The 22,500-nt window shown below is 44.5% G+C and overlaps 2 protein-coding genes across 4 annotated transcripts in view; one reads left to right on the top strand and one right to left on the bottom strand.

Annotated features, from left to right (window-relative positions):
* Nucleotides 1-3,394, bottom strand: part of LOC118792049 (multivesicular body subunit 12A-like) — a 10,352-nt gene extending 6,958 nt beyond the window's left edge. The window contains exons 1-4 of the mRNA XM_036549749.1: nucleotides 3,333-3,394; nucleotides 1,126-1,227; nucleotides 787-870; nucleotides 199-298 (exon numbers count right to left, since the gene is read on the bottom strand). Of these exons, the coding sequence (XP_036405642.1) occupies nucleotides 199-298; nucleotides 787-870; nucleotides 1,126-1,221 (280 nt within the window). The 5' untranslated portion in view covers nucleotides 1,222-1,227; nucleotides 3,333-3,394. The remainder of the gene's footprint in view (nucleotides 1-198; nucleotides 299-786; nucleotides 871-1,125; nucleotides 1,228-3,332) is intronic.
* A 12,478-nt stretch (nucleotides 3,395-15,872) lies between these two features.
* Nucleotides 15,873-22,500, top strand: part of LOC118785147 (pre-B-cell leukemia transcription factor 1-like) — a 49,731-nt gene continuing 43,103 nt past the window's right edge. For all 3 annotated transcript variants that reach the window (XM_036539708.1, XM_036539716.1, XM_036539725.1), the window contains exon 1: nucleotides 15,873-17,222. In XM_036539708.1, coding sequence (XP_036395601.1) covers nucleotides 17,038-17,222 — 185 coding nt within the window. In that variant the 5' untranslated portion in view covers nucleotides 15,873-17,037. The remainder of the gene's footprint in view (nucleotides 17,223-22,500) is intronic.

A 22,500-nucleotide genomic window follows, 5' to 3' on the forward strand; every position in this document is an offset into this window, starting at 1 on the left:
TGAAGTTAGTGCAGTGTTAATGTGAGCACAGAGGTACCCTTGGTGCAAACATAAAGTTAGAGTGAGGAGAATGGAGGGAACAGGGTGGGGCCCAGGTGTGTAGCATTTCTCTGGAGGTCAGGGTGATACTCAGGTATGTAGCAGTACTGGGAAGGTCTGGGTGGTGCTCAGGTATGTGGGGACTGGCGTGGCACTCACTGGGCTCCAGGTACTCAGGTATGTAGGAATACCCGTGAGGGATGGGCTCCTTGTCCGAGATCACCTGGATGTCCGACACCACCTTCCCTTCCACTGCGTTCTGAGTGAGAGAGAGAGGAGTGGAGTGGGTGACCTATCTATCCTTTCAGATTTAACCAAACGGCATCTCTGAAGAGACGTCTGATATCATTATGCCAAACAGGGACATCATGATATGCAACTTTAAACAAAGTAAAAAATGCCCAATTAAGGCGTGGTTGGCCTGTCTCCAGGATTCAAGATTTTTTTAAAATTGACACTTAAGATCACGTGATAATGCTATCCCAAACACTACCTGTTCCTTCAGGTCTGTCTTTATTTACCTTCCCGCCAGAGTCTGTGACGGAAATGGAGATCTCTGAAGACTTGTATGAGTTTACTCTACTGGGTGTATGCACCAGCATTGCAACCCATGCAGTTCCTTTCTCTTACATCATCACCTGTAGAGCAAGACGTGTATGTGTGCATGTGTGCGTGTGTGCGTGTGTGTGTGAGAGTCTGTGCAAGTGTGCGAGTGTGTGTGTGTGTGTGTGTGTATACATTACTGACTGTGCTGTAGCACAGGAAATATCCTGACTTCATCCCAAACCCACGGACAAAGTTGGCCGTCGAGCCATCGTGGGTCGCACTGATCTGAAAACAGGAGAGAGCGTTTAACACTGATCTGAGTGAGAGATAGAGGATTTTGTCATGATCTAGGGACAAAAAATGAGTTTAACACTGGACTGTGAATGTGAAAGAGGATTTAACACTGATCTGAGTACAGGACAGAAGGTTTAGTTCTGATCTGGGTACAGGAGAGAGGATTTGACAGTGGTCTAGGGACAGGACAGCCCCGCCTTTCCCCACCCTGCCCTGCCCCGCCCAGCTCCGACCCAGGTACCCTACCAATGTGAAGTTCCTTGGGCAGGTGCTGCCATTTGAGGCCCAGGCCACTCCTGTCACAGGGAGACAGGGGGTGTGTCTGGACTCACGCAGAGACATCTCTGACTGGAGGAAATTACAGTGTCAGGCTTCTGAATCATTACCAGCTCCTAATATGTTCATTAGTAAATATGTAATGTCATTGCAATATGTCATGTCATTAATAAATATGTAATATGTCATTGCAATATGTCATTAGTCAATATGTATTATGTCATAATACATTTATAAGTCTCGCTTTTATAGTCGCTTTGGATAAAAGTGTCTGCCAAATGAGTACCTGTAATTTAAATGTAGCAAATAATACCAAACATAGTTAGGCACCTGATTAAAAACGAGAGCAAAACGTCTCTGTGCAGAATTACGAATTGCTAGTTCCAAACCAGAGCAACTTCTCACACACACACACACACACTATACCGAACAATAATCGGCTGACTATTGACTCCAACGCTTGAAACCTCACGGTCAGCCTGTAATGCGGAGGGCGACGGTTAGGCGCTGTACGTTTCGCGTATGGCAGAAGCAGTGGGACAATACGCCTTTGCCGCATCACGCTTTGCGCAGCGGTAAACTCCAGCGTTGGAACTCCATGAACGGCCCGGGAACAGCCCGTGCCCGTCAGACAGGATTCCACTCTCTTCCCCTGCGGCAGTACACCGCAGCACTGTCACTAACTTTGGGGAAGTCGCAAACATCTCAGCGAAAGAAACGAAGTGACACAGATTGGCTGTTTCGCTACTTTTTACTTGGTTCCTATGACCGAAATTAGGCTAATGTAAAAACTACACTCGTGTGCCACGCACCCGGCCAGCTACAGTAGGCTGCTGTTCTTCGGCTCCATTCAACACGAGTTGAGAAATGGTACAAAATAGAAAAAAACACATAGAAAAGTGACTTTCAAAGTACACATTTAAGCAGTTCTAAAACATATTCTTCGCACCAAGAAAAGGTTTGGCATGTTAAGTAAGTCTATTATATCGTCATCGTTCTGATGAATAAAATTAAGAATATGACGTCATAAAGCAGGAAACAACACAAATGATCGATATGTGGGCCACAGATTACTTAAATATGTATACAATTCATTACATCCGTTCCTACAGAACTGAGGCTTTGGATCACAGGGGTTGTTTCTGTTTCAATGCTGAGGGACGCAACTGGTGTCTGAATTTGGAAGAGAACTCCGTGATCTGGCCGAAACTTTTAAAACACATGACTCAGTTCCGTACGCATTTTTGAAGTGCGGTGTACGCGCAAGTTGTCGGCTTTCACACATTCTGTGGGAATATTCTATTGCTACAATTTCTGTTCCTTCAAGGCTTGACAGTAGCAAAGAACAGCCATTTCATTCATATACTAGATTACATGACATCTATATGCAACCAGACCCATTGAATGATATCAAAGCTATATTTTATGGGCCTATTGAAATATCTGGTTCCTTTTCAGATGGATGCGAGATTGCTAACCCAAAAAAATCCGTTTTACTTAGTTTAATGTTATAAAACAACACGTTTTGCCAATTTCGCCGACATGATGCGCTACAGTTTACCGGTATCGAAATGTAGTAACACTTGCTAGTCCTGGACTAGGTAAAATACAAAACAAAGCGCGTTAATACATGAACAATATACGAGAAAAACAAAACTCAACACAGTACTATACCATTCTCTAAACTGGGCATAATAAGTAACACCGGGAAATCAATTAGTTTGTAGCCAAACACATTGAACTGGCCACACAATAACCGTGGCTACAAGATACAAATGCAGTTATTTTTGCTAATTTGCGTTAATGAAGAAAGATCTCACCCTACACAGCACACTAACTAGCGAAAAACATCTACAACATTCACGCCATAACCTACTTCAAACCTGTTCATGCACTCTGATTGTCAAAGAAAATGACTTATCAACAGCAGTTTGTTATAGTAAGCTTTCGTAAGACAAACATTTATTATGCGCTAGTTTGTGTGTTGACATACATTGAATCATTTTTTTCCCGATGCATGACATATTTCTTCACAAAGCAGTAATGGCTAAAATTATAGTAGCCAATTAAATACAGGCTAGATATTTGTTTTATGTATCATGTTACATCAAGCTATCATTCTATTTAAAGTTTTCGACTTTTTATTTTACATATGCAACAAAACAGGTGATACTTACGCGTGTTCGGGAAATTGGGCAGTCCTATATTGCGAAAACTTGTGCCTCTTCCTCCGATCGCGCCTGACGATGTTGTAGGAAAGGGATATATAAACTACAATTACCAGAAACGCGGGGGGGGGCACCCCCTTATAAGTGCGCATGTGCGGTTATTCATTTGGTGATTGGTTAAGTTTGTTACAGCCGCACCTCGGGGGATGTGTAAAATGGTGGATGTAAGCTTGTTTGCTAATGTTGCGACAGGGACTTTCGAGCACGTATTTCGATGAATACTTAATGCAAGCTGCCTGACACTATTTTTAGTTTCGTAAATCCATGGTTCATTACCAGAAGGTGGACAATGAAACAGCGCGTATATGGTCTGAATCAGAAAGACTGTTCTCGACTAGTTATTGTCAGCAAGCTAAGAAGCTAACTGGTTTGGATCGCGTATAGAAAAGAGCATCTCATTTTATGGTTGTCTGAGGATAACGGTCATCATCATTGTAATATAGTTAGTCAGCACGGAATTCCAGCTATTCCTATGATACCGATAAAATAACAAGCAATCCATAAATGGCATTAAAAGTAAAACTAGGGTAAAGCTCGCATCTGAGCTTCCTTTGGATTTGTGCTATACAGTTAACGGTTAAAGTATAGTAAATAGGCCTAGTTGCAAAAGTCTTTACATCCGTATTCATGTAGATAAAACGCCTAAACTAGGTTGCATATGTAATCTGTAACTACAGCGCCTAGCCTTACGTGAGTCTGTTTATTCAAGTTTGTGGTGTAACTGGTAACCATGACATTTGGTACCTGTATTGCTTCATGAAGTGGCATGTAGATGTGTGATTTTATCGTGCTCAACAAAAACTGCAATTTTACAGATTTGCTTGTAAGACCTGATGAGACATTATCACACTCAAACCCTTCCGATGTTCTCGTACCTTTGCACCATAAAACTAATACTAACCATTTGGAAAGCAAATGATTAGTTTGGAGGGGATTTAAAATGTGTGACTGTTGCGCTCACAATGACACTTCAGACTAAAGGCTGAAATTAAAAAGTGATGTCGGTAGAGATTTCACTAGACGGAGATCGACTTTGGTGGTTTGGTGGTCTGACCTGAGCTCCGGGCTAGGAATACGAGTGAGCAGTGGTTTTTAAGAAATGAACATAAGCACATATTGAAAGAAGCTAGAAGTGTGTTCGCAATTAATTTATGAAAAATATTGTGTAGAGGAGAAATCTACATTAAAATCATAGAACCTGGCAAAAACATGGCAATATAGACCTAACCAAACAGTAATGGCATAAAATCATACACGGTCTGCTTTAATTCATCCAGGGGTAATGTTTAATCATACGTTGCTAAAATGCACAGTGGATTAAACCAGCCTGCCACCTCTAATTAAACATTTATTATATTTTTATGCCGCTGGGGGTTAGTTGTTGGACTTACCAGAGAATGAGGAAGGTTCGCTCCTGTGTTTACAAATTCGCAATAATATTATCCTCAGCCATTTTTGAAACGGTTGGAAGAGTTTTAACGTTGGCGGCAAACATGACAAGGTGTAGTCAAGTTAAGGGCGAATGTTCGACATCAGCGGTGAATAAATAAATTCAAAATGACATCGATTTTTGTAAGGTATGAAAAGCCTAGAAATTAAGCATTTTCAAAAAGAACAAAGTGTTTTAATAAAATTACATTTTATACAAATATCACACAACTAGATTTAAAAAAAAATCATTCAGTGCCCGGTACAATTTGGGTCTCCCAAAACTCTTTTGGTTCATATTGGGAGTCACACCCCAAGCGCAAATCGAACTAACTGAATTTCAACGAGTCTGTATCCCACTGGTTGAAAGCAGATATGGCCAGATCTGACCTGCTCCTATATGTTAAGCAAACCGAGTCAAAGGGGTTTTTTTTAAAGTAAATATTTAAAAACACGTCATCGTACGCGCTACTTATAGTCAACAGTCCATGAGATGCTGTTGTTGTTGTCACTTCTCCTAACCACGGTGTGTAACTCGCTGGCTGTTAACCGAGTTTTCGTTTATTAATGCTGCACAGCTAACTGGTATGTGTCTATGTCATATTTGTCCAGCGACTTAAATTTGTATTCAGTACATCACAGCAGCTGTGTTGGAAGAGGAGAAAATTGTGCTACTGTTCACAAAACGTTGACATTGAAAGGAGAGCATTTGCAAGATTGAGGAATTATATTGTAGCCTAAGAATTTGTTATAGAACAAAAATCCATGAACTTTTCCTCATCTCTTAATCAGAGGATTCAAAAGATCGTGGTTTCAACTTCAGATAACCGTTTTGATTACACCGAAGTGCGGAGTACGTAAATGATCGATTTATTAGGCTCCGGCATCTCCGTGAGATTTGATATTATGTGTATAAATGTCTGTAAGAATTTGCATATGATATTTACGGAGGAAATAATAATTTCATGTCGCACTGCCCTTACCCGATATCACATTCAGACTGTTTATTGTAATGTAGGCAACACAACTACACATTAGTTAATTGTGTTGTAAAGGTCTCAAGTCCTGCTCGCGTACACACATACACTTCATGTTATAAGAAAATGAATGAATTAAGCATCTGCGGTCAGCCAGCACTCTTCGTTTTCGCCGTCCTGCCTTAAAGTGCAGCATTAGACTGTCTTCACGCTACACAGCTCCACTAGATGGCGGTGTTGTCACCTACGCTGTTGGTAAAAGTCTGCAAATTTCACGAACTTTGTGAGAGACAGGGTCCAGCATGTCCATTCTGGATGTTTTAAGCACCGGGTAGATTTAGACTGTAAGCGCTGATCACGGATCTGCCCACTCATACCAATTCAAAATGGCCAGCAGCTTTGTAAAAAAAACAAAACAATAACAACAGCAACAACAAAAAAGTGTAAAACACCGTATCTGAACCTGATTTAGTGCAGCAGCTGGGATCCAGCCCACAGGTTGTGCATTACCTGTTCTCACACCCAGCCAAAACATTCTGTTCTTCTGTGTCCTTCTGTTTCTCCCAGCTCCCGAATTGCTCCTAATTCCTCCTTCTATTCTCCAAATCTGCGTTTTCACTTCTGCGTCTTTCTTGGCCTCCCCCCCCCCCCCCCCCCCCCTTCTCTCCCTATTTTTCTGTGTTTATTTCCCTCTTGCTCTGTTCTCTCTATCTCTCTCTTCATCTCCCTCCCTGTTTTCACCTCTCCCCCCTTGCTCTCCTTTTTCACACAAACGCATGTGATCATTCTTCTCCTCTCAGAGCCTGTTCCCTCTGTCCTTTCCAGCTGCCTCCGCATGTTGAATCCTTCGGTTTCATTCATTCATTTGCATCAGCCAAAAAAAATGAGAGTGCTTCTGTGTGTGTGTGTGTGTGTGTGAGAGAGAGAGAGAGAGAGAGTACAGAGGGTATTGTCTAGACTGAAGGTGAAATGGAGACCTGGAAAGGAGAGGAGAGAAAGATCCATGGGACAGGGAAGAGATATGGAGAGGTTAAGAGAAGAATGGAAATAGAGAATGTGAAAAGGAGTGTGTGTGTGTGTGTGGGGGGGGGGGGGGTGTGAAAAAGAGAGTGGGGAGAATGAAAGTAATGCAAGAAGAGAAAGAGAAAAAGGGGGAGGTAATAGACAGATGATCTGAGGAAATGGAAAAGTGTTGAGGACGATGGAGACAGGGAGAGAGAAGGTGGACCACAGCTTCAGTTAAATAACCAGCCAGAGCATACAGTGCAGGAGAGGAGGGTCCTGGCAAGCAAAGGGTGCATCACACGCCTCAAAGGCCCAACACTACACACATTTCCCTTTCACACACTAAACACAACACCGTGCTCAGCACATCCATCACGTACAAAAACGACACCGAGGCAGAGCGATCTCTTTTGGGAAGCGGTGTGGCATAGTGGAAAGAAGCAGGGCTTTTGACCGAAAGGTTGCTGGCTCGATTCCCTGCTGAGGCACCGCTGCTGTAGCCTTATGTGTGGTACTTAGCTCACAATTGCCTCGGCAAATGTCCAGCTGGGTAAAGGGATAAAACTGTAACTCTGGATAATGTAATGTAATGTTAGCGCATGCACACGGACACTGGCTGCAGAGCAAATACCTGTAAGCAGTGAAGACAGAGTAGAGGGAGAGAGAGCTGGAAAGAGGGAGGCGTGGTGTGTTGGGAGGAAGAGGAGGTCTGCAGGGTGCTTGATCTTACATGTTCATTTTCTGAAATGCTTTAGTAGCGCTGGATAACTCCTCCCATGCTGAGAGAGCCTGTTTTAATCCTGGACTCCTGAGAGAATGTGTGAAGTGAGAGAGAGGAGGAGTTTTGGGGAAAAGGGATAGGAGGTGAGTGGGGAGAGAGTGTGGAGGAATCGGGGGGCGAGGGAGGGGAAGGGATGGAGGGAGGCAGGAGGTGTAGAGAGTGTGAGAGAGGATGAGAGAGAGGTGGGCGGGTGGAGGGTGAGAGAGGAGGTGTTTTTTGGAAAGAGGGAGAGGGGGTGTCGAGAGAAAGAGAGAGAGGTCATCCCCTGAGAGACTGTTGGCGTCACCCCAGGCAGCTTGCTGTTGGACTGATCGATTCTTGTTTAAATGAAAATGAGGCAGAGTGGGAGGGGTGGAGCGGGGGTGGCAGAGCGAGCAGGCGCGCGCACGCGTGTGTGCGTGTGTGTGTGTGTGTGTGTGCGTGTGTGTGTACATGTGTGTGTGTGAGAGAGAGGGGAAGACAGACACATTCAAACACTCACACTGCAAAAAAACACTCATGCCCACTCTAACATCTACAAAAGCGTTCAGTCATGCGTGCGTTGGAAACTGAGAAATTCGAGCATAACTGCAGTCTGGTGCTGCTTTAAACATGCAGACAGGTGTGCACCAAGTCAGTGTGAGGAAGCAGTAATGTCAGGCTCATCCAACACTACAGGACTCTCACAGGACAATCCAGAGTCATCCACATTACATGACATTAATGGCACTTAGCAGACATTCTTATGCAGAGCAACTTACATGGGTCACAATTCTTCCTTGTTATTCATTTATACAGATGGATATTTACTGAGGAAATTCTGGGTTAAGTGCTTTGCCCAAGGGTACAACAGCAGTGCTCCAGAGGGGAATCAAACCAGCAACCTCTCACTTACAAGCCCTGTTCCTTACCACTGTGCTACACCACCACCCTTATTCTGTGTGTTTGTGGTAACATGCAGAGACGGCTCTGTGGGCCGAGGGATCTCCCATTTACCTGATGCGGTTACCTTAATTGCATGAGTGGCTAATTGATGTGAATGAACAGGGGGGACGTGGGAAATGGGGGGGTGTACCACTGAATGTGTAGGATGCCTGTGTGTGTATTGCATGTATTTGTATGCATGTGTCTATCACTGGTAGTGTGTGTGTGTGTGCTTATTGTTGGAATTTCTCAGTGCCTCTACATTTAATTAAGAAGGGATATTTAAGGAGGATCAGCGGGCTGTATGAAGCTGGGAGTGCTACGCTTGTTTTTGTTTCTGTTTGTTCCAATGTTTTGGTAACCAGACAGGTACAGAAAACTCTCCTCTGAGCTCCATTACTGGCCAAAGCCACCCAGCTGGGGAACTGCTGTTGTACTCTTTGGCAAGGCACTTAACCTCAAATTGCCTCAGTAAATGTACAGCTGTATAAATGGATGACATGTAGGAGCTGTCAAAGATGCTCTGTACAAGAGGGCCTGCTAAGCAACTAAATGTAAGGTACAACTGACCACACAGATTATATGAACTCCCAAAATTCAAAACCTTCGTTCAAATGCTTCCCCCCCTTAAAAAAAACACATACAGACACTCAGCCTAACAGGGTTTAGCTGAAATACTGATGAACTAAAAAGTGAAACCCACAGACTCAGCACAGTCCCGCAGAAACTGTGGACCTCTGGGAGATTCCCATTCCCAGAACTGCTGATGGAGTCTCGACCACTGTGATCAACACTGAGACGTCTGATATGGCGATGGAGTCTCAACCACTGTGATCACCACTGAGACAGAGACTGAGATCACAGGAGAATGTGACCAGTCTCAGCTAAACCTGAACATGAATGCATGTTTTTAAGACTAAGCCTCCGATTAAGGCTCTGGAGTAAGATATCGGTGTTAGGTCCCGAGAGTTCCCAGCAGCTTTGCAGCAGCACTGGCCCTGACGGGGGGAGAGAAAGGGAGAGACTGAATTCTCATTTAAGAAGCCAGCTTAACTATGTTTACATGTGAAGATGGAGATAGAGCATCTATCTCCATCATCACGTGTATTTAGGACCAGATCTTGCTGATAACACACAGACTGTCTCACACACATTCTCTGTTATAGACATACTGTTTCACTTGGGCAAACACATTTTCTCTATCTCTGTCTCTCTCTCTCTCTCTCTCTCTCACACACACACACACACACAGTCTCACACACATCCTATCCCATACACATACTGTACTTTCTCACTCAGAAAAACACATTTTCTCACACACACCCTCTGTCACATTTTTTATACATACGCTCTCAGACCTTCTCTCTCTGGAACATACAGGCATACATACATACTCATTCACACCGACAGGCTCTTCTCAAGACACCTGCTCCTCTTGTCTACGTGTCTACAGGCCACTAATTGCCTGGTTTGCCAGTAAGAATGTGTTTTGTCCTGGTCCATGCTATTTAACACCACGGTTACGGACGAAGACGCTGTACTCCGCCGGCTACCGCTTCGGTCTTTGTTTTCAGACCTTTTCTTGGACACCGTCACTGGTGTCTATACATTGAGAGCCGGCCCGGGAATGAAACTCCGCGACGCACAGAGACAACACGCTATCAGCCGCATGAAGTAGCCTACGAACAGAGCGGGTCGCCCGCTCCCTCGGCTAACCCCCTCCACTCTCAGATTGATTAGCGTCTGATTGCAACGGAGAGATGCGCTGCAAGTCAGCACAAACCGCGGCCAGCATTGTCCCTCTCCCCTCTCCCATAATCGCACACCGCCGCGACGCGGGAGTCTTCTCTCAGCGCATTCCGCAAGCCATCCGTCTGAGAGACCTGTCTTTATAAACGGGGGTAATAAACTACCAGGGACAAAAAACCCTCCGTGTCGGCAAAAAAAGAAGAGGGGGCGCTTGTTTTAATCTCGAGCAGTCCGTGTTCGTCTTTTTTCCCCCATGAAAGAGGGATTGAATTTTTCATTCAATATAAGCATGTTCGCCCTCCTCGCGACTCCGTCGCAGCTAAATGGCTCGATTCATTCTCATTTTTACCGGACTGACTCACACAAAAATATCCAGCCATGTGACAGCAAGCGCTATCCCCTGGAGTCTGGTTTGCAGGAGGTACATTTTGTGTGAGAATGATTCGTTAAAAGCCTTACTCGCACACAGTAACCCTTAAACCTCATTTAGCCCGGTCTATAGCCAGCACGGAAATTAGTTTCAAGTACACGACTACGTTTGATATGCGGCATTTATTCTTATCTTACACTGTCTTTACATAATGTAAATCTCTTTTAGATTCTCTTCACAGAGACTCCCAACATTTCAACCTTCGGATATCTCGGAGTGGTAACCTAATTAGTGGCCAGATCACGTAATCTAACAGTATAACAGTTTTACTTCGTTTCTTGTATGCCAGAAGAAATGTTTTGGTAGGCCTACGTAGTATTTTTTTATTGTATCTTTGTTTTTTACACACCGGTAAAGTGCATAAAAACATGAACATATTTTTTATGTTAAAAGTTTTCTTTTGCACTTAAAACGGGACCGTCCGTCGCCACGTCTATTCATTTTTAAAATGAATTCGGGGGGGGGGGGGGGGGGGGGTCAATCATTACAAAACCCCGCTGTCTCCTAGCAACCGCGCCCGCCTGCTGCCATTCATGAGGGGAGGGGCAAATGGAACTTCAAACTCTCATCTACTGCCCTTCCCCCCGCTCTATCCCGGCCTTCTAACAACCGAGGGAGGGGGCGGGCTAATGTTCAAGGAGGTCTGGGAGCACACCCCCTCACCCCCCCCCCCCCCTTCCCCGTGGCAACTCAACTGTCAATCAAATAATGGACTGGAAATGTCTCTCTATTTAATTTATGGATTGTAGCTATAAGTGCTCTAAATATAACACTGTAAAATGAGTTTGAGGAGGAAAAAGAAAAAAACGGAAGCCAAGTAAAATGCTTCCTTTTAAAAAAAAGTCATATCTTTCAAATGGAAAATCAATTACTTTATATATGAATTACCCTTTTGACAGACAGAAAGACAGAAATTCACAGTTAACTGGGATATGAAATAAAAGTCATTAAGGGGGAGTGTTGTCATCCACCACTTTAGATGCTCCATCAGTATAAAATCATAACAGCCTTCCCACATGTGGAAAACAGACACTGTAACTTCACTTTAGAATGACTGGCTAGTACACCTGAGAAATTATTACAGACATGATTAATGTGGATTTGTAACATTAAACTTTCATTACTGTTTACATCTAGCCTTACAGTCCTACTACATCTGCACTAGGAGAATAAAATTAACACTGCAGATCAGTAAGATTTATTATTAATGTTATTATATTTTAAATAGTATGTTTATCAAAGCCTAGCTAAAGCTGAGTTTAGTGTCACGTCTCTCTAGAATCACCTATAATTTCAAGACGTTTTTCAGTCTCTAGCCCAGCCTTGGACTTTACACTTTTGTCTGACCAACCTTTTGTGTTCTGTTCCTATACATCAATGAGCCAAAACATTATGACCACTCACGGGTGGACTGGATAACGTTGATCATCTCTAAACAAGGTCACATGTCAAGGTCTGGGTAGATTAGATGGCAAGCGAACAATCAGTTCTCGTAGTCAACGTGTTGGATGCAGGAGAAATGGGCAGGAGTAAAGACCTAAGCGACTTTGACAAGGGCCAAATTGTTATGGCCGGACGACGGGGTCAGAGCATTTCTGAACCGGCAAGGCTTGTGGAGTGCTCCCGGTCAGCAGTAATGAGTACCTACCGACAGTGGTCCGAGGAGGGACAAACCACAAACCAGCGACAGGGTGTTGGGCATCCAAGGCTCATCAATGCGCGAGGGCAACGAAGGCTATCCCGTCTGGTCTGAACTGACAGAGGGTCTACTGTGGCACAAGTCACAGAAAATTTTAATGATGGTTATGGGAGGAACGTGTCACAACACACAGTGCATCACACCCTGCTGCATATGGGGCTGCGTAGTAGCGGACCGGTCAGAGTGCCCATGATGACCCCTGTCCACCGTTGAAAGTGCCTACAATGGGCATATGAGCGTCAGAACTGGACCTTGGAGCAGTGGAAGAAGGTTGCCTGGTCCGATGAGTCCCGTTTTCTTTTAGATCGCGTGGATGGCCGTGTACGTGTGCACCGTTTACCTGGGGAACTGATGGCACCAGGATGCACTGTGGGAAGATGGCAAGCCGGTGGAGAGAGCGTGATGCTCTGGGCAATATTCTGCTGGGAACCCCTGGGTCTGGCCATTCATGAGGACGTCAATTTGACACGTGCCACCTATCTAAACATCGTTGCAGACCAGGTACACCCCTTCATGGCAACGGTATTCCTTGATGGCAGTGGCCTCTTTCAGCAGGATGATGTGCCCTGCCACACTGCACACATTGTTCGGGAATGGTTTGAGGAACATGATGTGTTCAAGGTGTTGCTCTGGCCTCCAAATTCTCCAGATCTCAATCCGATTGAGCATCTGTGGGATGTGCTGGACCGACAAGTCCGATCCACAGCGGCTCCACCTCGCAATTTACAGGACTTGAAGGATCTGCTGCTAATGTTTTGGTGCCAGATACCACAGGACACCTTCAGGGGTCTTGTAGAGTCCATGCCTCGGCAGGTCGGTGCTGTTTTGGCAGCACACGGAGGACCAACAGCATATTAGGCAGGTGGTCATTATGTTTTATCTCTTCAGTGTATGTAACACCCGGTTTCTCCCCAGCCAGGTCCACTAACTCCTCTTCAGTATGAACTGCATAAATGCTTGCTTTTTGTCAAAACAAAGAAAGAGTCAGAGCCAAGACTTGGTGAAGTGAGCGACGAAGAAGGTCACTGCCGTGTTTCCAGCTTCTGTTTCCCATCTGGCTGAAGGTTCAAATGGCTGATCCCACTGCCAATCTCGACGCTTCGGGAGTACAATGTGTCCCTTGCGATTGGCTGAGAGATTCCTAATCAGAGATCACAATTCTACACAGAGAATTCCACAATCTACATGTCCAATATCCTTCCTGTCATCCTATTATATTTATTGGTCAAGGCCCAGGCACCCATTCTTTGGGATCAACAGACTAGCTGAGACAGACCGTTAAACTTTCTTAGTGTCCAGGTCAGCCAGAGGCAATGATGTCTTAACTTACTAAATGTATTGCATGTTAGACAGACTGAGAAATATCATGAGACAGACACAAATTTTTGGATTTTTTTTTTCTATCCCAGTTTTTAGTATCGGATGACAACCTACCACTGGATAAATGAAAAAATAATTCTTTGTCAACTGAATTTTTTAATACTTAGGGGTAAAATATTTCAAAAATGCACACGCTCTGAAGCTCTCTCTCTCTTTTCCTGTTTAGCTATTGTGGTTTAATGTAATGACTACTGCTCAATGCATTCCAGTGTGTTTTATGTGGTGAGATCTGAAAGATATGAAATGAGGTATAAAATGTTAGGTTTTGGGGTTGGGATTGGACACGGGTTTGGGGTAGGATTATCAATCGTGTTTAGGGGAAAGGTTAATGAGTTAGAGTATTTCCATACAGCACTAGTATGGATTGTTATTTTGTGTGTGAATGTAAGGTTTGCCATACATATTGCTAAAATATTGTTGTCTGTGATGCAGTTTTGCATATTTTCATGTTAGCTCAACAGGGATGCTGTGGTTCAATATTAGATTGAACCACAGCCTTTTTTTTATTAAAGGAAGCATGTGGAAGTGGGTCACAACTTTGTAGGCTGATGCTCCCTTCTATTTTCGAACTCAAAAAGAAAATTAGCCATGAAACAAAAAAAAAAAAATGTTAACTTCACGGAATGGGAAGGAGGACTGCAAACGAAGGGGTGTACCTAGCGAGCAAATAAAAGAACTGAGTGACGAGCAAAGCGTGACGGACAGTGGCTGCCAAAGGCAACGCCTGCAAATGAATTATGAAATTCTGCACCACTGCACTACTACTACTATTGTTTTTCTACTGCACGTCATACTGTATAATAGCAATAACCTTACTCTTGTTCGTTCTTGTTTCATAATTCATTATATACCATGTATATAATCATGGCACAAGGATGATAACTTCTCCATCTCACTGTTCTCATTTATTTATTATATGACAGCTACAGAAGTACTGCACAACGCATAATTGCACAAACATCTTTCTATTTGTTGTATTGTATACCTCTGTATTTATTTTATTCAGTTTATTCTTTTGTTGTTTTTGATGTGTGCCGGACGGTGCAGTTGTGACACTCAAATTTCCTTCGGGATTAATAAAGTATTTCTTATTCTTATGACATGCTGTGCATGGTTAGAGCGCATGAAGGAAACAGCGCTTGGAGAGGATCCACAACATATCAGTGAGCTCTGGTTCAGTGCGAATGTCCTGTGGATTGTTCCAAACCTAGTTACAGGCTAAACGGGTGGTTGTTACAAAAAGGTAAAAACGTGTGATAACTGACCTGCGTTTCAGTGATTTGGTGATTCACTTACGATGACGCAGCACAAGTGAAGAGATAATCAAGTTCACAGCTATGCAGCAGAAAGAGCAGTCAGGTAGATGACCATCTGATTAGTGCACAAGTTATCCTACCATTCAGAAGAACAGAGCATTTTTGTACCTGTTATGGCAAACCCCTCCCAAGGCAGAATACCTAAAAGGGTTCCTGTATTACTCATAATGATTTGCCTCTCTAAGTAGGCCACAAACTTCTAACTGGCTACAATGAACATGTGTTGTTATTGAGGACAGGCTAATGGTGAGATGTATTATTAGCAGTACAGGAGGATTTGTGATGGTGTTTTGCTGTAGGAAAATTAAGATGGGAAAGAAGAAGCAGCAAAAAGAGAATTAGGACGATGCTGGAAATTGGCCAAGTCTAGGCATTTTTTGTGTGTGGCTTTATGAAGTTGTACCAGAGCCTTGTATTCAAATGAAGTTATACGGGACAGAAGCAAACTAGGCTTTCATGACTCACACCTCACGTTCGTTGTAATTTCTGTAGAAACCACGAAGAGGCTAAGTCTTGCTCCGGTTCAGATACGGCAGCGCGCCCAAATTGCAACTTGGCACAGACTGGACGGCATACCTTCCATCCCAAATTGAGGAAGCAACCCCAGCGACACCGATGCTTAAAACCGACCGCGCTTTCGCGGCCGTCCGCTTCCAATGCCCACAGACGCAGCACAAAAACTTACCGAAAGCACGACGGTCCTTTCGTATATACGCTGACAAACATTCCTATCCCTCCCCACTGTGAGGTGGTGTGACGGCCATACTGAGGCCGATGACGTAGCGGCGAGGGACTGCCTGCGCCGAGACTGCCGTAGTACTGGGAGTGGGAGAACGGAGAGGGAGAGCGACGGATACGGAGAGAAGCACGAGAAAGAAAGAAAGAGCAAGAAAGAAAGGGAAGAAAAAACGAAGCAGGCTGACCAGCGCAAGCGGGTTTGCCGTGGCTTGCTGGTCGGACGGAGCGGAGCCTAGTTTTCGACACTGAAGCGTTTTAAGCCACTTCCGTTCTGTCTCGTATCATATTTAATCGTCGTAAAAACCGTCCTGCACTCCTGCTTAGTTAGCTGGCTAGCTGGCTAATATACGTGGAGGGAAGAGAAGCCCACGACACACTGAGGATCCTGGCGCCCCGGCCTGGCTTTTAGTGTCGAGGAAGTGAGAACACAGCCAGCTATAGCATTTGAAGCGCTTTTGGTGCATTTCACTCGGTTCTCTCTGCCTAGTTTACAAGCTAGCCTTCCATATAGATCTCTTACAGATGGGCAGCTGGCTCGCTTAATTAATTTGTCGCGTTTTTATCTAAACATGCATTCGATATACTTATAGGAGACAACTATTTCCCTAATCGGATACGGCTTGCAAATAAATTGGCTTTGTCTGTCTAGTGTTTCGTACCTTTCAAAAGCGCCGGATCGTCGGAGTTGGTTTTGTTTAAAAAATAAAAAAGAGGAGCACTCCTATTACCGCGAGTATTACCGGACGATGCATTGATTTCTGTTGTTGACATCTCAGTTTTTCAAAACAATGCACTCGTGTAAGAAGCCACTCTGAACCTTCTTGTTATTGTTTCGTATACAGACGCGTCTGTGTAGTTATTTTGTTTGTAGTTGTTTTCGATCTCGTTTAATTTCTAATGCATTCTTTTTCTGCGCGGTGCCTCGGATTTCATTCCCCTGCAAAAAGACGTTTAAGGAGAGAGTCGCTTTGTACTCGCTGTCCAGTTATCTAGCTACAGAGCGAGCAAGCTCGCGGGTGTTTTCGCGTGATTTATTTTTGAACAGGTAGACTTTAATTGAAATAGTCTTTCCCTTGAAGAGGTTGGCGCGCAGGACGTTGTATTTATCCAGCTAACTTGTTTTTTTTTATTGTTTTGGTGACGGCCGAGGTGTGCTATCTTTTGGTGGGTTTTTTTTCCACTGTCTCTAGCTAGATAATTGTCCAAACTCGGTTGTGTTCGAAGACGGCGAGGTTTTTTTTTTAAACTATGGATGAACAGACCCGTATGATGACGGGTCTCGTCGGAATCGGCGGATTATCGCAGCCCGACGTGGGCGACCCGGACTCGGTTCGGAAGCAGCAGTCCCTCGGACAGCCGCAACAGGACATCGGGGATATTCTCCAGCAGATCATGGCTATCACGGACGAGAGCCTCGATGAAGCACAGGCCAGGTAAGATCCCCTTCCGCCGGGTGGGGGGGGGGGAGTTGCGAGACAAACCGACGAAGGTGACGATTATATTTCATTTCGTTCGATGTATTTTGGACTTTTGTACGCATGATTTCAGACATTTTTATCCGTGGATCCAGACGTGTCACCGATCAAAGCGTATGTAAGTACGCAGTTACCGCGACTTCTTGTACGATTGGCATACGTATTCAACACAATATCACATTTAGTCATTGCACATATAAGTGCAATTATCTAGAAGGCTGAGTAAATGGGACTGAAAACAGCAGGGTATGTGTGCCCTGCCCTACGTTGGCCCTGTTTTGCTAGCTAAGTCTAGTAGTAAGCATGTGACGTGCAGGCGCCCGTAAGCTCATTCGCAGTAATGAATTTTCATTCATACGGTAACTGTTTGTGTGTTCTCTACGTGCGGGTGTGGGCAGTGTATTCCGAACGCTTGCAGTGTTTACAGAAACTTAGCTGGATCGTAATGCATGTTTGTTGACTTCTGGCAAGCATGACAACAAAGGGGGGCCGGCACCTCTGTTTGTTTTGGTCCTTCAAGTAATGTTGCACACGCGACACTGTCACAAAATAGACAGGCTTTGAAGTTGGTTTGCTGAGTTCCAAAGCCTGTGTGACAGTGTAATCCACATCGAAACCGTATGAGGCTACTGTCGTATTTGTATCGGCAAGTGATCGCTTTGCAATACAGCTGCTGAAGCCAAACCCAGGCTGGTCACGCGGCTGTAAATCTCCGACTAATTTCGCGGACGGGTGTTAAAGACGGGGGTATTATTTTAGCCTAACTACCAGGTTTGTTTTCAGATCCTTCGTTGGCAGGAAAGGACCGGAGGGGGGTATATGAGTGCGCAGGGACACGCATATAACAATAAACCTCTATCGATGAAAACAAACGCTTACGCACCACTTAAATCGCCCAAGACTACACCGTGGCGTTTAGCATTTCTCTTACAATCAGCCACCTGGTTGTGAGGAAAATACAGCGCGCAGTGAACTCTCCCCAGGGTCGTCTGGGTGATTCACTGTTGTGTTGTCACAGAACTTGTTCAGTAGGCGTCGGAATGTCCATGTTGCTGAAAGGTTGCGCATATGACCGGTTAATCCTTCCCGTTTCTGTTTCTTATTGGTTCGCCTCCTATAAAGGTTTGCAGGTAGCCTGTCGTCGTGGGCATAGGCCGTGGATGTCGCGCCGGGGTTCTCAGGCTCGGGACCGTTTGTTCGGAACGCTGTGCAAACTGTTAGCTAAATGACTTTGACTGATGTGCTATCTTGTCATTAGCATAGGTAATTAGAGCGGGATTAATGCGTCCCTTGGAACGGGGGGGGGGGGGGGGGGGCACTGATACGGAGACGCGCGTTTGCGGCGTGGTGTTTGTGCAGTGTGAAGCTGTTTGGCCCTCCAGCAGCGAGGGAGAGTGGGGGAGCTCTTCAGCTCGACCGTAGTGGACGCAAATAGACCTCTGCGTAACCAGTGCCACCACAACCGGAAGTTTTTAAAATAAAAAACATCCCGATATTTTTTATGCATCGCGATTACAAATCGGCTGACCGACCTTTTTGTGTAATTGTGTGACCTCAAGCAAGTACATACATTCATATATATGTATGTGTATATACGAGAGAGAGCGAGAGATACAAGCTAGTTCACCTAAGTGGCAGCTGGGTGAAATATTGGTAAAAAAAAAAAAAAGGAATAAGACCTTAAGCGGAATGGGCAGGTTTGTCGGAAACGGAGGGCCCATGCATGCTTTATATGCGTTTCATTCGATTTCCACTGTGCCATTTGGCCACCTGGTGCACTTGATTAATTCCCCCCCCTCCCCTCCTTCTCTGCCTGTCTCCCTGGTGTTCATCCTTTTCATTGTGTGCAGGACACAATCAATTCTCCCATAATGTGTCCGCCAGTGCAGCTGTCTGCAAATCCAGTTTCTATTCATGAGACCACCACCCCCACCCACGCGCTGTAAGGGCCACGCAGGCCTACAAAGAGACCAGGAAATTAGACTTTTAAGCTTATACTTTCTTTTTTTAATACAATTCACAAAGTTGACTCATTTTAACAATGGTCAGTGAAATGTCCTGATGACAAATTTAGCTTTTTTTTTTAGTTATTTATTTATTGGTTTTGTTAAAAAGACTGGACTGTGCGCAGCTGTGGAACAGTGGAGTGTGAATTGGGGAGAGATTTGTTTTGTTTCGGTTTTTCGTCTTGTGTAAGTGCGAGCACACTCCCAACACTCCAAATCATGTTTATGAAAGGTTAGCATAATTATTTCTATTTTCATCAGAGGTGTTCAGCTAGTATCAGAACAAAAATGGCTTGCGGTATCAAGTGTGGCAATGGAATCTATAACTGAAAACTGGGTTTTCAAGTCCACTTGAGTTTTGTGGAGCAGTTAAGCACTTCAGGCCAGAACGCACAGTATGATTTTTGAACATTGTAAGCCAGTATGCTCTGAGTGCGCATGTGTACAACAAAGCAGAGTGGCCACTGCAGAATAAAGGTTGTGATGATGACTCTGTGTTGACATGCCACACAAGTTTTGAAATTGGAGAGTCAGAGTGTGCGACACATTTACATTTATTCATTTAGCAGACGCTTTTATCCAAAGCGACTTACATAGGTCACAGTTCTTTACAATGTTATCCATTTATACAGCTGGATATTTATTGAGGCAATTGTGGGTTAAGTACCTTGCCCAGGGGTACAGCAGCAGTGTCCCGGCGGGGATCGAACTGGCAACCTTTCGGTTACGAGTCCTGCTCCTTAACCACACTGCCGCCCACCCCCATGCTATGATTACCACAAGTACTGTTACCAAACTGGCCACTGTACTGCTGGCTCACTGAGAGCTCTCGTAATATTAGGGCTCCAGTGTAGCAAAGTGATAAGGAGCTGGACTCACGAAAGGTTGCAGGTTCGTTCCCCTGCTGGGGCCCTGCTGCTGTAGCCTAGCGCGAGGTACTGAATTGCCTCAGTAAATATATCCCGCTTTATAAATGGAAAACCGTGTACAAATTGTAACCCTTGTAAGTAAGTGCCTCTGCTAAATGCCAATAAGGTAATAAAGTAATATAGATCACAGCTCCTGAGATATACAAACGTCACCTTTACCTCTGCAAAACCAGAGGTAAAGGTGATTTTTGTATATTTCACATCTTTGCTCTGGTTGGCCATCATTGGAGGGCTTCTGGAAAAGGAGCCAATGAAGACCTGAGTTCTCACCACAGCCAAGAAATCTCCTCCTCTTTCCACTTCTGTGGTGGGGTTTTCCTTGCCTTTATGCTGGCATCTTGTTGTGTGTTTTTGCTGGTTGTTGTTGTTGCTGTTGTGGTCCTGCAGGAAGCTGCTTACCAGAAATGACCGTGGGGCGTATTACATTGTTGAGGGGCTCACTTTTCATTGGCTTTGTCAGCAGTCCTTCCTGTAAGATTGTGAAGCCTGACACAGAATGAGATTCTCGCCAGTCAGAAACCAAATTACAGCCTACAGGCATCCTCAAGAGAAAAAAAAAAACACATTTTGATTCACGAGTATAGTTGTGGTAACATCGTTCACCTGACTCACAATGCTAGATGAAACACGACATGAAACCAATGCATATATCAGCATATTCTCAAGAGAAGTCATCAAACACATAAGTGAATATATCAGAACTATATCAGAGCTGTGCATATATAACTCATCCAAAGTTACTGGTGTATATGAATGGGCGTTAAAGAAGGATTTAAAAAATGTAGATCTCAAACATTGGAGGCACATGATAGACTTGTAGAAAATTGTTAAGGAGCTCTCAGCTCAACTCTCAGCTCTCTCTCTCTCAGTTTTACCCTCCAGTATGGTCCTACACCTGCATTGCTTCAGTAAAATATCCAACTGTAAAAACCGATCCTGTGTAAAACTTAACTATACAAGTTGCTCAGGCTAAGAGCCACAGGCCACGGAGATGAATAATGGACGAGATGCAGTGGTGTCCTCAGAGTGTTCCGTTTCTTCTCTTCAATTATTTGTCGGCCTACACGGCCCCTGCACCTCTGAATGTTTTGCGCGGTTGGCAGGCCCCGCGTCCGTCCAGGTCGGCTGCCCCCCCGCGGGCTGGTTTCACGTGTTCATGTCCCTCCTCGGATTTCCCCTCCTCTGCTGGAGTCTGTTCTTGCATTGTTTGTTTCGCTGAAATGAGCTCTTGGCCAGTCTTGAGAGGTCTCAGAATGTGCCACGTTTGAAGCATCGTTCTGTGCCAGCTGGTTGCAGTAGTGTGTGTGGACAAGATTGCTGATCGTGATGTGGGGGGATAAAAAAATCATTTATCACTTAGGGGACGGTTCTTGATGAAAATGATTCACAGTGACAGATTGATAATGCCAGTTCTCGGCTATTTAGTCCAACACATCTGTATTAAGTAAGCGACTTAAACATACGTTTCTTGCTGTGTAGGTAGAGAGTAGCTGGGTGTTGATCAGATTTTGTCGATTGAATCTAGCAAAAGAAGTCTTTCAGAAGGTGTTGTGTTGTTGTTATGTTTTGCTCTGGTTGGAGTATTCCGCTGCATTTATTTGTCATGACAGCACTATTCTGGAAGAGCCAACAGTTTGTTTAAATACTGTTGTTACCATATTGGGATACAGCTGTCCTCCTCTACTGCTTCTTTTTGTTTTTCACTTTCTTTTCCTTCTTCTCCGTACTTGTCCTCTGCTTCCTCCTCCTCCTCCTTCTTTGTCTTCTTCTTCCCCTTCCTCCATTGCTGTTACCATTACTCTTCTGTTTCTGCATGTCCTTCTCTATGTGTGATAACCTCTTGCCCAGTCGGGCAGGTTTATAATTCTCAGCTCCTTTCCAGAGGTGCACTCACTGTGTCAGCTGCTCGAAGCTCGCAGTGCGTCCGCAGGCATCTCTGACTGTGCGGCTCGCTCGGGCTGACCGCGAGCACTTTTTCTGGTGTCGGAGAATGTATTGACAGACCACAGAATGAAACCAGAAATTGCCTGTGATGGGAAAAGACATATTGAATCATATTCACAGCTTATTCTTATTCAAGGGAAGCCGGCCTGCGCTGACCCTTTGTCTCTAAACAGCATCTCTACCCGAGGGTTTTTTTTTAAGGAGTTTTAAGGTTGTTTTTAAGGATTATTCTTACTTTCTGTTCTGAAAACAGCCCAGGAGTGAGACTTTTTTAATTGGGGCACTTACTTGAATGATTGGCAGAAGGAAAATGTTGTGGATATGTTATGAGTAAAATAAAGAAATCTGATCCCATAA

The sequence above is a fragment of the Megalops cyprinoides genome, chromosome 1 (assembly GCF_013368585.1).
Source record: "Megalops cyprinoides isolate fMegCyp1 chromosome 1, fMegCyp1.pri, whole genome shotgun sequence".
NCBI lineage: Eukaryota > Metazoa > Chordata > Actinopteri > Elopiformes > Megalopidae > Megalops > Megalops cyprinoides.